Genomic DNA, 17,794 nt, shown 5'->3' with positions numbered 1-17,794 from the left:
TTCCATTTATGCTTTCCCCCTTGTAATTCAATTACAAATGGTTTATGTTTAAGCGAAAGAGAGTCTTGGGAAATGGAATCTGAGAAATTAAAAGAAGAAAAGAAAAAGTTGGAAGATCAAAGAGAGCAAAGTGCAGTGAAAATAAAGGAGTATGAAGTAAGAACACTTTCCTTACTTGTATTTGTCTTGTTTTCTTTTGTGCTCTGTATAACTTTTTTTATTATGCAAGCAAGACTCTCTACTTTAAGGAGCACCTTTGTCAAACCCGGTTAGATGTGCCCCAAGATCCCATTCAAGGTAGTATTCCTCCTTACGGCCACCTTTTAGACCCACCCCAGGCTGTTAAATCTCTAAATCCCCTTTCATGACTTACTTTTTTCCCTCTAATTGTAAATGTTAACTATTTCCTCATATCCTAAATGGTATGTAAGTAATAATGAAGATTACCCAGGCTTAGAGCACAGGGAGTCTTGATTCTATTAGACACGTAGGCAAGCATTATGATTCAACCTCTTTAAGTTACTCTTCAGCAGTTTCAAGACTTAATTCTGAAAGTTAACAACATGTTCTCTTTTTTTATTCAAAAAACGACATTTCCCTACCTTTTGTTCCATTTCTGTAGCCCTTTAGCCACTTCCTGTCTCTGACTCCTCTTCTTTGGAAGCTCTGAACTGATCCATGTAGGTCTCACATTTGACAGCGAAACTCAAGTCGACATCGACCCTAATAAACCGTCTCAGGCTCAAACTTTCCAATGAAAGCTACACCCACAACACAACGAGGGATCACGCGATCTTCCCTCACGTTCGGTACTTCTCAGCCATTCTTCTGGTCATCCCCTGTCAAATCAGAAAGAATACTGTTAGGGAGGGAGAATGCCCTGCCCTGTTAGCCAGAGAGGGACAAGCACATCATTAGTGGTATGGTATATTACAGTGCATGTGCTGGGGCGGGAAAGTAATGCATGCCTCTGTGTCTTTAAATATAATCAAGACTCCCTGTGCTGTAAATCTGGGTAATCTTCATTCTATGTCAAGACCGGAGGCGAGAATTACGATTGTTCAAAGCTCTGCATCACTGCCTCTGCCACTGTGAGATTGGTTTGAAATAAAAAGTCTTAAATGAACTGTTGCTCAACCAGTCTGTTGCTCACAAGATGTCTACGAGTGTCACCCCCAATCGGAACTCTTTGGACACTATTGTGCCTCTCATTGAGTGAGCCTCGAACTGGGTCAAATCAATACCCACTTGCTGCATTATCTTGCGGACCCACCTGGCTATAGTGGCTGAAGCTACTGCCTTGCCAGGTTTCCTGCATGCATAAGCAGCTGTGTCACCCCTGCCGGATGAATTTCCGCTGTCCTAGCTTCGTAGCTTCATACTCGCGGATGCAAGCCACCACACACAGCTGAGGTTTTCTGTTTAGGTACGGGTATGAGATGGAAGAGGAGTTTGTTTTAGTCCTCTTCGCTAACGTGACAGTCATGTCCACGCGGCCGTAGATCTGCCTATCTATCTCCTATGCTCCGACACCTGAGACCCTCCTACATGACACCAGGCCCAAAAGCATTGCTAGCTTCCCTGAGAGCTGTCATCGAGAGGTACTTATTTTCCGGCCATTCCGCTCGGAACTGAAGCACTACATTCACATCCCATAGGTGTGCGTATTTCAGGACCGGGGGACACACAATATTGTGCTCGCTTCATGAGCCTAACTACTGCCGGATGGTCCCGCAAAGGGGGCCAACCACCACCACCACCACTACTGCTGCATGCCCTGCTGATACCGCTGATCTATAGACTCCTACCAGCCTGAGGGCCTTGCCGTCCTGTAGGAGTGAGGCCAAGAAATTGAGGACGGATACCACAGGGCCAGAAACAGGATGAATACTTCGCCTTTTACACCAGAGCTCCCACTTGCTCCACGCCTTGTTATAGCGCCTGCGGGTGGATGGGACTCAAGAGTCTGAGATTAGTGGGCAGCGTGGCTCGAAATGTCTGGCGTTGCCCATCTTCTTGTGACACCCTGCAAGCCATCAACAGGAGCGCGTCCCTCATTCTAAGAGGATGAAACTACCCAGCTGGGTCCATGAGCAGGTGCGTCTCTGATGGCACGGTCTGCGGGAAATCAGAGGAAAGTTCCATCAGAGCTGGAAACCATACTTGCGATTTCTACATGGGTGCCACAATCATGACAGTCACTTTCTCCCTTTTGCCAGCAATCTGCTCAGCATTATGAAGGGCGGGAATGCATAGTGCACTCCTCCGCCCCAGTCCTAAAGGAACGCGTCTGACTGTAGAGCACATGGATCCAGCCTTCAGCTGAAGAAGCTGGTCATCTGAGCGTTCAGCCTGGATGCGAAAAGATCCATGTGAATTGGCCCCCAGAACCGATCCAGATGCTGGAGGAAGACTCTGTCGAGTTTACTGATGCTGAAGTGTGTCCTATATGAAGAATTCCAGTCTGCTACGACGTTGAGGGATCCGGCAGTGTGGGATACATCTACTGTCCAGCAGACCTCCCCTACACCACCAAACCACATCTCAGCAGTCACCAGCAGAATGGCTGCGCTGGCGCTGTTGAGCAATATCGCCTTGCCTTAAAACTGCGTTTTGCAGTCACCAAAATAATGGCTGCGCTGTCTTACCAGCCACACATGGGACAAGATGAAACGCCAAATACCCAGAGAATTGTTGCCAGTATTTTCTTCAGTGGCTCCAGAGAAAAGTTCATTTGCACCAAAAATAAAAGAATTCAAAGGCTGCGCTGCTAGCCCAAACCTTTTCACTGAAAAAGGAAATATTCTGCCTTTTCAAATGACTGTGCCCTGATGCCCTTTTTCATCTGTTCAATAGTACACAGCTCTGATACAGTGAGACCCAGCTATGTCCACCAATATTCTGGTCATGCTCAAGCAAAAGGGGGCATTTCTCACTGAATGAGAGGCTGTGCCAGGCCAGATCTGTGAAATAACAAAGAACTTGACTCCAAGCAGTATGAAGAAAAACGCTTTACTTTGCAACAAAATATCACAGCTAAATTCTTTATAAGAAGCCCTCTCTCTCTTAGCATGTCAGTTAGTTTCAAAGGATCCTTGTGTGGAACAGATTTTTGTGTAGTAGAAATGAACTATGGCCATGGAAATGCTCAGACTAAAGATACCAGGACAAGCCGCATTTGAAAGTGACATCCCAGCAGAATTACCTAGCCAAGCAGTCGCTCTCTGTTAATCCCAACCTGGGATGTTGAATTTCGAAAAATCACTTGTGTGGTCATTGATTTTGTAGATCGGGTATCCAAATTTGAACAAGTCATCAAATAATAACTCTGTGCCTTGTTTGTTTTATAAATGGTTTATAAACAAAAAGTCAATCTCAAAAAAATGGTCACTAATAACTTCTTAGTGAGGAAGCGGCCAACACATCCTTAGAACATTTCGGAGAATGTTCTCCTTCATCAGGGCAAGTCTAATACATAGTCAAAAAATTACATTGCAATCCATATATAGGTTAATAAACAAATAGCCAATATTAAAATAAGAAAAGCAAAAACATAAATTGTCCACAATTCTCCGCTTGGCTGCGGGTATAATCTGATTTATATATTTCATATAACATCTGCTACCAGCAGTTTCTTCTTCCCCCATACCAGCTGTTTTTTCACCCTTCCACATCGCGCCAGACGCAATGTGGTCACGTGATACTTAAGAGGCCGTTTCCCAGGCGACGGCCTAACAAGGAAGCCATGAGGCTTCGCGCAAGAGATTTGCTTGCATGAAGGCACTGACGGAGACAGTTCACTACCCGTCAGGTACATGTGTGATAGATTGTAGCACTCAGCTGCATCTACACACGGTGCCCTTTATACTTACAGGTTTTATTTTTTATGTTTACTTCAGCACGGCAGGACTACACCCACTGCCCGACATCGATTGTTTTTAAGCAAGTACAACAGATCGCTTTAACTATCTCTTCAGGCATTCTCCTGATTTACACACGACTTGACACATTTCAGGTAAAACCCGCATATTTTCCATCTAAGCACTTCAGACTTCATTTATTTTTATTCTTACTTTGCTTTTCTACTTTTTTTACCCTTTTGACACTTGGACTCTACCTTCACCTGAAAATGTCTGCACACAGTGGGCCTCATTACGAGGTATGCCGGTAAGGGAAAAATGATCCCGGTCTGACCCACAAACCCGGTATTAACGGCACCGTTATTTACTGTGCCGCAAATAGCGGCATAGGCGCGTACACGCGTCTCTTTGGGCAGGAAATACCGGCATGCCGGTAATAGGTGCCAATTACAACCCATGCAAACATGCAAATACCGGCATCGCGAACCCGGTAATAACGGGCTGCATGATGCCGGCAAAACAGGCATCGCGGACCACCCGCAAACAGCAACCAAGATACAAGGCAGCTGCCACAGGTGCACACAATCCCCACAGGTGGAGTCAAAGGAGGCTGTGCCAGTATGAACTGAGCACACCTACACACCACACCCCTTCCTACACCAAAATGCTACCACTAGCATTTGCAATCATGGCGCAGGAGGACATGCCTATACTGCTACAACTACAGCAACAACAACAACTACAGCAGCAAGAACAGGAAGTACAGAGGAGATGCAGGAGGAGAAGGAGGGTGAGACAGGGCCAGCAATTACCACCAGCGCCTCGTAGGCAGCCACCAATCCCTCGCACCAGACCCAGCCCATTCAACCTAACCCCTGAGCAGATCCACACTCTGTACCAGATGGACCGTGACACCATCACCACCATAGTGAACATGATACAGAACGACATTGCCAGCCACATACAAATACGCACTGCCATCCCCCCACTACTAAAGGTGGTGTCTGTGCTACATTTCCTGGCCACAGGTACCTACCAACACACAGTGGGCCAGCTGCATGGCATTTCACAACCACTATTCTCACTCATGCTGAACCAAGTGCTGGATGCCCTCCGGAAGCACGCAAGCACCCACATATCCCTACCACGGACTGCCCAGGAGATAGCCGAAACCAAAGTAGGCTTCCATGCAATGGCAGGCATGCCCAATTGTGTTGGTGCCATCGACTGCACCCATGTGGAATTGGTAGTCCCCCATGCCATAGAGGCGGTGTACCGCAATCGCAAGCAATACCACTCCATCAATGTGCAAATGGTATGTGACTCCAGCAAGATCATCACCCATTGCTGCGCCCGATTTCCTGGATCCACACATGATGCCATGGTACTGCGCAACTCCACGCTACCCCGTCACATGAAGAGACATGCCGGACCACGTGCCTGGCTGCTCGGTGAATTGCACAACAGGCCCATGGCCATGCTGTGGGGTACTCATGTGTGCGGATGCAGAAGGGAGGGCTACTGCACCCGGGTGGGAAAGGGGGGGGATACTTCACCAGGGTGGGAAAGGGGGGGTTAATAGTACACCTGGGTGGCAATAGCCAGTGAGTGGAGAATGAATGCAGAGCTAAACACTCCTCACCTGACCCAGCCAAACGGTACATGACACTTCACTGGGCCACATCTCACAAATAATGCATATCGATGAGAACAAGTAAGAGGCACAACCAGACCACCCTGGTGATGGCAAGCAGTGCATGAATGAACAGGATGGCAAGTGTGACAATGTGGGCAGTGTGACCATGCATAGTAAATAATGAACAGCATGAATTGGAGTCAAAACATTGTTGCACTACCACAGCATATCTGCCTCAGCATGCATGATTACACCCTGCAACATTTATTGAACGCCATCCAGACTACCACACCTCATGACAGTATAGATTGCACCTAGATAACATTTTTTCTTGCTTACAGGGACATGGCATGGCCACACCAAATAGCTGCCGCCATGACTGTGCTCCCTGAATGTGGCAGTTCAGAGTGACACACACCTATTTGAATCTGCTTGCAGGTGATGGGGGATATCCCTTGAGGCAGTGGCTACTCACCCCTGTGCGTAACCCGCAGAACATCCATGAGGAGGAGTACAATCGTGTGCACACCCGTACCCGTGTTGTGATTGAGCAGACCTTTGGCCTGTTGAAGGGGCGGTTCCGCTGCCTCAGCAGGTCTGGTGGGGCACTCCTATATAGGCCTGAGAAGGTGGCAAAGATCACCATGGCCTGTGTCATGCTGCACAACATGTGCGTCTGGAGAAATGTACCACTGCCACCTGACATTGACATGCATGGGCCGGGTGAGGATGATGAGGATGGAGACGAAGGTGAAGTAGCCCCCCTGCCAGTACGTGATGCACAGGATGGCTATGTTGTAGGCCAAGCACTAATTCACGAATACTTCTGAAATACAGGGACTATGAAAGACTCGTGTCAGTCAGACACTGGGCCAATGTGGAAATGCACACAGGGAATGTTGGGAGTTGGGCAGTGAACACCGTACCACATTAAATGGATGCACACAAAAATAACAATGTCCAGCCATGGATTTTTCTTATCACAACATGTGTATTATTTACAACAGCAAAAATGTGCCCACTCCCCCCTCCCAGACTCCCCCAACAAACTCCCTGACCCCCCCCAACAAACACCAACACCCCCAATAGACTCCACAAGATGCACCCCTTCACCCCCAACCTTGTGTCCCACTACTATTGTCCCCCCACACTACTTCCGGGACTTCTTCCTGTCCAGAGGCGGCATTTCAGTGTGCCTTGCACTCCTACGTGTGTGGCACACTGGGCTGGTGGGGATAGATGAAGCTGGTGTGGAGGTAGTAGGCGATTCGCTGGCAGGTTCCACATCTCCTACAAGCCATGGCCGCTGCATATGAAGCAGCATTGAGGTCAGCACCTGTGTCACCGCCCCCCAGGCAGTCCCTCATTAGCCAAGCCGATGCATTGACAGCGGCTGTGTTTGCTTCGATTGGCCGCTGTGGTCCCTGCAATTGCTGTGGCAATACCCCCCTGGTTTCCTCCCCGTCTGCTATGTACTGGCGGAGTAGGTCTAACATGGCCTCCTGTTGGGCCTCCACCATCGTCAATCATGTCTCCAGGGTTCTGGAGGGGGGTGGAGTGGTGGGTTGTGCAGTCACGTGGATGACATTTTCGGGACTGGACTCCTCAGAGGTGGGTAGGTCACAGTCACGGAGGCAGGGATCAACTTCACTGCAGGTGGGTGACTGCAGGTGTTGGGGCGAAGGGGTGGGCAGGGGCGCGGGGTGGCCGGGCATGTCACCTCAGTGTCTCCCTCAGGCTCCACACTGGCATCAAGTTCTTCCCCAGTGGAGGCGGGTGCTTCCAGGGACTCCCCTTGGAGAAGTGTGGGTGTGGCCTGCTTGTCTCCAGCGGAGGTGGTGGTGGTGGTTTCCCTCTTCTTACGGTGTGAGGTGGATGCACTCGCAGTTGTCTCCTGGGTTGCTTCTTCCTCATCAGTGCCTGGGAGGGTAGAAGAGATGCAGGGCATCAGTGATGGTGTGACATGGCAGTGGTGGTGCTGTTCATTATTCATTTGATCATGCTTTCATGTCTTAAAGGTGTGTCACGCAGGGTATTCAGAGGGGGCATGTAAGCATTCACTGCATGGCAGGTGGCATGCCATTGATTTTGGGTTTGTGTGAAGTATCACATGGGCAAGCTCCAGGTGTGTTGGCTGTGTGTTGGTTAAGGGATGGGCACTCAGCATGCATTTCAGTGTGGCAGCGTTTGGCCCACCATCTGTATTTGGGTATGGTCATGTGGGTGTTGGGACATGCATTGCCTTGCCTAGACTCTCTACCACTTCACATGTGCTACTTCATGGTCTCCCCTACAGGGATCTGCAGGGTCACTCACCTCCTTCCGCGGTTGATGCCGCACCCGTCTCCATCTCGCATAATCCCTCGATGGACTCAGGACTGATGAATCTGCTGGCCGTCTCCTCCCAGGGCATGAATTTGGCAGGGGGGTGGGCATCCCCGCCTGTGGCCATGGCCTCCTTCCGATTGGTGGCCATGGTATTGCGTACACTCAACCGGAGGTCGTCCCACCGCTTCCTGCAGTCCCTCACACTGTGCGGGGTGGGACCTACGGCTGATACCTTGCGGGCTACCTCCTGCCAGATTTGCCACTTTTGTTGCTGCACCTCCCGCTTCTTGTCGTGGGATTGTATTGTCTCTGCATGTGCAGCTAGAGTGTCCACTAATATGGTGAGCTCTGCGTCTGATTAACGCTGTTTACGCAGCCAGGGGGTGGTCTTCCTGGTAGCCTTTGACATCCTCTATGGATTTCCATTGTGCTCTCCGAGTGTCGGCTGGTGGTTATGGAGAATGGCAATGGATTGTGTTTTTAAAGATGGCCGCCAGCCCATTTCCCGTTCCTGCGCGATGAAGTAATTTCCGGGTCAGTTTTTTGGCGAACACGGTATTACCATGCCGGTATTACCATGCCGGTATTTAGGGGTTGGTATGAGGTGGTACCGCTATGGGCGGGTCTCGCGATGCCGGTATAGGGGAGTTGGAGGCCCTTTAGCAGCATGGCGGTATTGCCACTAACCGGCATGGGGGGGACGCGCGTGCTCGCACGGACCCGCTCATTCCGGCATGCCGGTAATTAACCCGGTTTTATCGGGCAACTCGTAATGAGGCCCAGTATGTTTTGGCTATTTGTTTATGAACCTATATATGGATTGCAATGTAATTTTTTGACAGTTTTAGACTTGCCCTGATGAAGGAGAACATTCTCTGAAATGCATTGGCATATTTGGTCTGATTTCTAAGGATGTGTTGGCCGCTTCCTCATTAAGAAGTTATTAGTGACCATTTTTTTGAGATTGACTTTTTCTTTATAAACCATTTATAAAACAAACAAGGCACAAAGTTATTATTTGATGACTTGTTCAAATTTGGATACCTGATCTACAAAATCAATGACCACACAAGTGATTTTTCGAAATTCAACATCCCAGGTTGGGATTAACAGAGAGCGACTGCGTGGCTAGGTTATTTTACCCAGTCTTCTGCTCCACATGTAATTTTGAGTCACGGTGTCTCCAGACTCGTCGTGGTCAGCTCCTGAACACTTAAGTCTAAAAACCAGAGAACATTAGCATTTTTTCACTTTTTTCACTACTTATACTTTTTTCTCAGTAGATTTAACGAAGTGGTGCCCACTCATTTTTGCTTGGCTTCTTCTCCATCCCAGCAGAATTAACCCACTTGTAAAATGTGCTTTTGACAAACAAGAAAATGTTGTTTAAAAATGAAATGTTGAATTAAAGCCCTGTCTTTGCTTAGAAATGTGAGGGGGATTTTGTTTGTAAACATATATGGGATATTTAATTCAAACAGATTTGCTTTCTGGTTCAAAATAAATGCATTTACTGTGCTGAGGCCACAGAACAGGTTTTGCCTGGCTTTAAAGGACATTTGCTTCTTGGGAACAGATCTGCATCCCTTCCAGTGGACCAGCCCCTCCTGAGGCATTTGAATAGACAATGGTGGTGGATCTCGCATCCTCATCAGACTCTGTGGCTGGGCTCCAGCCTGGCAGAATAGATTTCTAGCACACATAGGTGTGACTTTTTTAGCAGCACCTCCCCTCAAACTCAAACTGGGAAGCTTCAAAGGCAACTCCATGGCAACACAGGACTACGGCTGACAGTTGGCTATGGGTTGGAAGGAAATGCCCTTATTTGGAAGACATACCCTACTGAAATCGCGTGTGGAACTTCCCGTGCACCCCAGAAATACACGTACCCTGCTGAAATCGCGTGTGGAACTTCCCGCGCACCCCAGTAATACACGTACCCTGCTGAAATCGCGTATTAAACTTCCCCGTCCCCCAGAGATACATGTACCTAGGATTGATTCTAGGGTGGCCAACCTTTCTTTCAACAGTCTAACCCCCGCTGCCACCACTTCCACCAATCAATTCCCAAGCACCTGTTTAAAAGTGAGCACCAGGTCGCTCTCTGGCTGCTCTTCCTCACTCCACTCAGACATATTGAGGCTGGGATAGAGGCCCAAGTGCAGGTGCTGTGCCAAAGCCTGGACTTCGCAGGCTGAAGTGCATGTCCACTGGAATATGTACTGGTGTAGGTTGGTGATTGCTTTCACTCTGCACTAGCAGCTATCTTGGTGTGGGGTATTACTGCTAACTAATGCCTTTGTGCTATATTATAGCAATTCTGTGCAGGGGATTGTCTTTGATCTGTTCTGCCCCTCTGTGTGTCTGCCGTGTGTAAGAGCGCTCTGCAAAAGAAGCGTGGTCCGGAGCTCTGAATCTGCGCTCTGGATAACGGTCACATCTGTTTTATCGTCTAGCTTTAATATGTAAATGCGTTTTGTGCAACATGAGAGCTCCGGAGCCCTCGCTAAGTGCTCGTTCGTGCACGTGCCGGTGTGGTGGGGTCACGCCGTAGACGCAACGCAGAGACTTCTCTTCCCCAAGGGAGGGGGCCCAGGCCACTCTGGGCCTTGCTCCCCAGCCCTGCTGAGCGTGGCTGAACGGGTCCCCGAGCATGCTTGTAATGAAGCACGGTACCCGCTCTGCACCTATGGCAACTTTCTCTCTGAGTGAACGCATATCGCTAGGATCGCGCTGTGAGCCCTGCGATAAAGGAGAACGCTTGTGCCAGTAAAGACACACAACGGAGCTGCAGCGTGTAAAGCAGCTGTTCATGCGCATTATACAGTTACTAAACAGTCAATAAATCACTCTATACATCCACTAGCATACGCTCTACAGTATAGATATTGCTTATCTTGCTGAAGAGCAGCTAAAGAAGAAGTCAGAGACGGGAAGTGGCAAAAGGGTTACAGAAATGGAACAAAAGAAAGGAAATGTTGTTTTTTTGAAGAAAAAAAAGAAAATGTTCTCAGTATTTAGGGCCTCATCACGAGTTGGACGGTAGCCCTTAAATGCAGTGGTAACGGGGTTACCGCCGCATTTAAGGGTCTGCCCAATCATGAGTTGGCCATGTTTAGCTCCAGAGCCGGGGGTAAACATTCCGATTTCGGGGCAATTACCACGCAGTAATACCACTGGCGGTAAATGCGCTGAAAATTCCCCATTGAGTCCAATGGACCAAATGGGAAATGAGGAATAACGTTTACTGCCCAGCCTGTGATCCGGCAGTAATACCGCTGGACGGGTGGGCGGTATCCCAGTCATGCTACTGCCCAACTCGTGGTGAGGCCTAAAGTGTTGAAATTGCTGAAGAGTATATTAAAGAAGTTGAAGCATAATGCTTGCCTCCGGTCTTAACCTAGAATTTTTATATTTGAAAGACTGTACCCCACTGTGACCGCTTAAGGTATGTCTGCAACCCCACTGGTGTACATAGTGTTGGAGGCAGCTTTTTTTACCTGGGACCCTGGTGGCTTCTGAAGTGGGCACTGGCACACTAAATGATTTAGGGTTGTGGAATATTTTTGTTGCAAGCTCATTATTAACTTCTCCCCTGACTTAGCACTATCGAGTGAGCCCCAAGTGATGTAGGTGTGGCATTTTTAAAATAATGGGTTGAAAAAGTGCATTTTACCGCATTTCTTTTGAAAATGGGATAACGGGCCATACAATTGATTCTCTAGGGCAGCACATGAAAAATAAAATAGATACCAGATCACTATGGTAAACGGGAGTGTTTATCAACATTTTCATGATGCTGCTGCCGCCCACAATACGCACCAGTACTGCCACTGTAAATCATATGTGCTGATGCCTATGTCCGCAATATATGCTGTCATTGCCACTGTAAATCACGTTCCTGATACTGGTACCAGCATACTCTTTCCTCCATACTTTTGGTAGTTCCTGTTTGGGAGAATTCTCATTTCATGGCTAATTTCCCTTACCTAGTGAGTCCCTCAGCAGCTTTGTTGGATCTCCAGAGTTATTTCTTTCCACTTGGTAAGAGTGTGAGCTTTTCCCCCACTCTTACCCATGTTTTGCTATGTGTCTTTTATCTGTTTTTAGGCTTGTGGGCTCTGGAGTACACCACTTTAGTGGCCCCCTTCTTTTGTGTGTTACACAGCAACTTCAGTGCAGTGACACCGGGTTGTCGTGCAGACTTCCCACCGACTCCATTTCTGAGGCTGACTACTGTCCCCCAGAAAAGGGTAAAGTTGCCATTAACTTTACTTAGACATGTAACCACAGATCCAGTACACCCGATCTTACATGGAGTACTGGAAAGGGTTAATCCTTAGACCTTTTTATCTGTACTTCCTAGAGCATTGTTTCGCTCTTTTAACATTTGGAATTGGCTGGTGGCAGTGGTATCTACCCTAAACTTTCCTACCGCGGTTATCTTATATAAACGTGATAGTATTGTAGGCTATTGTATTAGCATCGAACTTTAACCCGCTTGACCAAATACTTTTTCTTTTGGCTCCGGTGCGGTTTATTCGCCATTTCTTTCTGTTAAACTCCTTGTGTTTTACTTTGCGCGGCAAACCAGGTTTGCCTCTTTGTTCACTGTCTCCAGGCACCTGGGTGTCTAGGTGGGCTGAATGTGAGGGAGGGGTGTAGTCACCCCCTGCACAGGGTATCCTAGGAAACCCAAGTCGCACTTTTCCATGATTGGCAGAGGTGGCTGGTCGGGCTGGACAACCCCCCTGCTGCGTGATTGACAGCCAGGCTGTGTGAATGGGGGATTTTCGCATAAAAGGCAGGACTCTTGGGCTGGAAGTCAGTCGCCACTGGAACTACTAGGAACCGAAGAGAAGTGGAGAAGAAGTCAGCTGCTGCAACTACCCCGTCCCGGTGAAGCCCTGCTGCAGTCCTGAGCTATCTACCCTTTAACAACTAAGAGAAGATCCAGTCCTGAGTCTTCTTCCCTTGAGCCTGGTGGGGATAACCAGCTCATCTTCTACAGCCTGAAGATTTCCTTCGTGGTCGAAATCGCTGCACAATGCTGTAGTGGTCTGGATAGCCACCTGAAGAGCCTCTCCTGTTTTTAAGGAGCGCACCTTTTATTCGTCGTCGCTGCTGCCGGCCTCATCCCTGCGTGGTGCAGACCCCCTCATCGTCCTTCTTCTTGCTGAAGCTCCAGGAAATGTGGGTCTGCTGGAAACTACCAGGAACAACTGCCGTGGCACCAGCTTCTTCATTTTGAACAAGGTACTGTGTCCTGCTTGAGGAATTTGGGTGAATCCCTATTTCTCGTTCTACAAGGCTTGTCCATATCTTCCCTCCTTTTTATAACTTTTGCTTCCGAACATTGACAATATCTAAGTACTCGGCTACGTTGAATCGTGAACTGTCCGACTGTGTGATCCTCGACAACAGGAACCCGGTTCCACTTGACACTGGCTCCGGCCTCTTGACTCTTGAATTTCTGTCTGAGTGTTCTCCGATTCTGTTTGCCTAACAAAAGTATTGCCTATGATTTTTGCCCCCAATTCCCTCTGGGTATCTCAAGTGCTAAGTGTGTTTCTGCCCCGGTAGCAATTCTTGCCGCGGATACGCGTTTATTTAGTAGACCGAACTGTCAAAAAGTGATCGCAAATGTATTCATGGTAACGTTACTTGTTTCATAACACCGGTCCTTTCAAACACAGGGTACTTACCTTGATTTATACCGTACAAAGTGAATTGGTTAGTTGTACGTATTTTACGTGTGATTTTGAATTTAATAGAAGTGTTAAAAATAAATGTACTTCTATTTTTCTACCTGAAACCTTGAGTCAGTGTTTCCTTGAGTCACAGTAATTGTGGTGTCTTTGTGTAATCTCTACTACTGCTCATATACTCTTGAGATAGGCCTGGCCTCTTCGCTACTGCTACCACTTTAACATAGTAGTACGGGCTTGTACCAAAGGTAAAACTTGTATTGCCACCTGTAGTCTTAATTGTGTGTAGTGGTCCCTAGGGGCACTGCACAGGGTTCTGCCTAACAGTTCCTGCTGAGTGGGGACGGGACTACAGCCTTAGCATGCTACACCCTAGTCTCTTCCTTTCATGCTTCTTCCACCAGTCCATTTCTCTGCGTCGGATGGGTCGGACGCTTGCCACAACCCTCTTTCTTTTTCTTCACTGCTTCCCCACAATATCTTTTTATCTTTTAATGTATCTTCTATTTTGTTTTTCTTTTTTTTTCTCCCTTGCTTTCCCTTTGCTTCCTCCGGTATATGCCAGGTAAAGTGGGGTCCTAAGTGTGCACCGGGTGTCACAGATCATTCTCAGCAGTGGATCCCCACACTTATTGTGTACAGTGGTTAGGGCCTCTCCACCCACTGCTCGGACACCTGTGTGTTCTGTGACGCACTTTCTTACAAATGCCTGAAGAGTCAACTGGCACTGTGTGAAGACATCTTCCGTCTGTCCCTGCCGTATCACCTCAGGAATTTCGTCAGAACTAAAGTGATTATAGTCTTTGTCCAGGCGACATCCTCCTGCGGATTAGTCACGGCAGGAGGTCTCATTCGGGACATGATGTGATTAGCACCCTTATTACCAGAGCTCGTCCTAAATTGTCTGTAGAGACATCCCCCAATGACTACCAGACTACTGTTTGAGGCGAGGCGTCTTCGGCCTCTGTCAAGGCTAGTACATGGTACTTTGATCCTGTGGGCATTTTGCATCAGAACCGACTTTAGGCTTGGGCCTTACCCACGTGAATTACCTTGTCAGTGCCTGAGGGTCTCCCTAGGCCTATGGTAGCGTTGGGTCCCATGCTCTGTTATTACTCAGCGAGCCTTGCTGCTTATTCGGGCGCCTCACCCCACCAGCGGTACACAATGGTACAGAGCTTCTGCCATCATTGTCAGGTTTGGACTAAGGGAAGTCATCGGGGTTTCACTGGCCCCTTCAAAGCACGCTGGGTCAGGGGATTCAGAGGGACCCCCACACCTTCCTTCTAACTCCTTGGCCGTTCTCCTTTCACCCTATGGGTGGAATGGTCTCGCCGTATGAGGGTATATTCCCCCCCTCTATGCTTCTCAGTAACTGGGCCTGAGGTCCACTTTAGTTCCCTCCCACTGTCGTGGCACTTCAAGAGAGGACAGTTTCTCCAAGAGCTTGTGCACTCCGAGTCATAGGATTCGGAATACAGACTGAACTGGTGATCTCACTTGTTGAAACCGTATGAATTGATTATCTTTTACACCTTTTCAGGGTGTTGGCACTCGGTATTTCAAGTCTTCTGTCTTTCTTATTCTCCTTTCACAGGTTATATATAGCTGTGTTATGGCACCACAGAAGTAACACATCACTAGTTACTCAATTTCCGGAGATAGTTAGGCTATGCTTGGCAAAGGAGGTTCATACCCCTCACCCCCTATCCATGCTATCTAAGCATGATGCTGCTGTACCACACACCTTCCTAATGATATTTTTATTAACTTTGAGAGATTCACTGATTTATCTCAAACTAATTGTAGAACCTCTAATAATGATACCCATGTTCCTGTTTTGTTTTTGCCCGCTTCTGCAAATTACCTCTGTTGACAATTGCCAATTGATATGTATTTTGAATGATTATTGTTTTCCTTTGTATCACTTACTTAACCACGTAACATTGTGTGAATCCACCATGCATTGATGATTTTGTTCTTACTTGTGGGCATATTTCTTGTGCCATTTGGTTTTGCCTATTGTGTGCTTAGTTTCATGTTCAATAACAGCCACAAGAACGACCTAGAGGGGGTAGAAAAACTTGTCTGTTGATCAACATTGGCAATGGGACAATTAAACATTATGGAAATGTAATATATTGCTGACAGCGGTTTTCATTTTGATTATTATTTACTTGGAAGTAATTTTCACTACAAAAGTTTTTTTAGGATAAAAAGCAAGGTAGAGCGCTGGAATCCAAGACCCAGCTCCTACACTTGCAACTGATCCACAGTTTTCGCCACAGTTTTTAGTGGAGAGAGCCCACAGGTCACTAGAGCCTATACCTAAATCGGGGGCGCCTTCCTGCACTACAATTGCGAGGCTGCTAAATTACAGAGACGGGGGCCTCATTAGGACCCTGGCGGTCCTGTAATGAACGGTGCCGGTACAGGACCTGCACCGTTCATTACGGGATGCCCTATTACGAGGGCTCCTAGCGGGTCCCACTTTCCACGCCTGGTCAGACCAGACGCGAAAAGCGGGACCCGCTAGCAGGCCAGGATGCTAACAACGGGCCCGTCATTAACGGGCCTGTTGCTCGCATCCTCCCCATTCCCATTTGAGCCCTATGGTGCTCAAATGGGAATGGGGATTGATTTTTACTGGGCCCAAGAAAAGGACAATTACCGGGTCTGCCAAGGTTGGCATAACCCGGTTATTGCCCTTTTCCTGGACCCGGTAAAAAATCATTACCGTCAGGAGCTGTGCCCTTAATAAGGGCATGGCTACAGCCAGGGTCGTAATGAGGCCCAGGGACTTGATTCTCAAGCAGGCTATTGAGCGAGGCGAACTGCAATTTGAATCCAGCAAGGTGTTTATATACCTAGATTTTTCCCAGACAGTCCAGGCGGCACTTAAGACCTGTAAAGCCTATCTTGCAGGAGCATCGAATTCCCTACGAGATGCTCTTGCCATCCAAACTTGGGACTCCACACTGTGACGGTGAACAATTCTTTGTGTCTCCAAGTGAAGCAAGATCTTTTATTGAAACTGCAATACCATTAAACCTTCTAGATCAACACACACCAAGTCCAAGATGCCCCAGGGACCCTGCTCTCTCCGACTCTGTAGAATGAATTGTGAGCTCTCAACAGGCAACCTGAAAATGTGGGGTCATAATTTAGTAGTCTTGTGCAATAACAGAATGGCAAATGTCAGGCTGCCTTCAAGTTTTGAGTCTGTTTGGCTGCTCGTAATGCCTCCTTTCTATTTTAAGATGTTTCATTGTTGGGTCATCACTATCATGTTTGGGTGGATGGTGTGGCTGGAGGGGTGTATTGGTACTGTTCTATGGTTGTTAAAATGGATCGGCAGAATTGATGGTTTCTATGGTGAAATCAGTTGTAGCTAAGGCACACTGAACTGGCATGTAATGTGTAGTGTAAGCTGAGCATGTTGTATAATGTAATTATCTAGCCAATGAAGTTCCTCAGCTGGAACGTCTGGCGACTGAACAACCCGATCAAAGCCAGAAAGATACTTGCATACTTTTATCAACATTCACTTAAGATACTGATGCTGCAATACTCACATGACCTATTCGCAGTCAATGAGGCCTTTGCTAGAAAGTGGGTGGGTGGGTGGGTGGGGGGGGGGGAGAACAGATACTTTACCACTTACTCCTCGCAAGCTGGCAGCGTATTGGCCATGAGTCATCATACCCTCTCCTTTCAACATTATAAATCCTGTATTGATGCAGTGGGCAGATATGTTATTGTCTGGGGCAGGCAGGCTGGCTGGCTGGCTGGCCTGAACATTTTACTGATTAACATCTATGGATTGAATATAGTCAACCCCATCTTTTATAGGTTCTGTGTTCATTCATCCCCAGTTTTTATTTAGCAGATTTTTTTGCCGAAAATGTTTTGGTTTGCTGAAAAAAAAACTATCAAATTCTTTTTTTGTTGGGGGGGGGGGGCGGCTACACCCAATCCCTCATCCCCTATTATTTATTCCCTATACACCACCCTACCCTGCCCCCTTATATGCCCTCCCCCATATTTTTAAGATTTATTGTTCAGCAAAACATTTTTGGCAAAAAGTGCTGTGAAATTAAAACTGGCGATGAATGAACGTCGTACCCTTTTATAGCCATCTGATGCATATTCTTGATACTCCGGAGGAGGTCCCTATTATTTGGGCTGGAGACTTTGCTCCTGTTCTCGACATTGACATGGACTGATCTGCTAAAGCCCCTAGAGACCTCTCGGGTACAGCA

At 47.7% G+C, this 17,794-nt stretch overlaps 1 protein-coding gene across 4 annotated transcripts in view; it reads left to right on the top strand.

Moving 5' to 3' along the window:
* CEP290 (centrosomal protein 290) overlaps positions 1 to 17,794 on the top strand; it is a 3,224,991-nt gene that overhangs the window by 1,053,506 nt on the left and 2,153,691 nt on the right. For all 4 annotated transcript variants that reach the window (XM_069629332.1, XM_069629331.1, XM_069629333.1 and 1 more), the window contains one exon: positions 54 to 156. In XM_069629332.1, coding sequence (XP_069485433.1) covers positions 54 to 156 — 103 coding nt within the window. The remainder of the gene's footprint in view (positions 1 to 53; positions 157 to 17,794) is intronic.

The sequence above is a fragment of the Ambystoma mexicanum genome, chromosome 12 (assembly GCF_040938575.1).
Source record: "Ambystoma mexicanum isolate Mex_15411 chromosome 12, UKY_AmexF1_1, whole genome shotgun sequence".
In the NCBI taxonomy this organism is placed as follows: Eukaryota; Metazoa; Chordata; class Amphibia; order Caudata; family Ambystomatidae; genus Ambystoma; species Ambystoma mexicanum.
The sequence above is the reverse complement of the archived record's forward strand: the minus strand, read 5'-3'. Positions and strand labels throughout refer to the sequence as shown.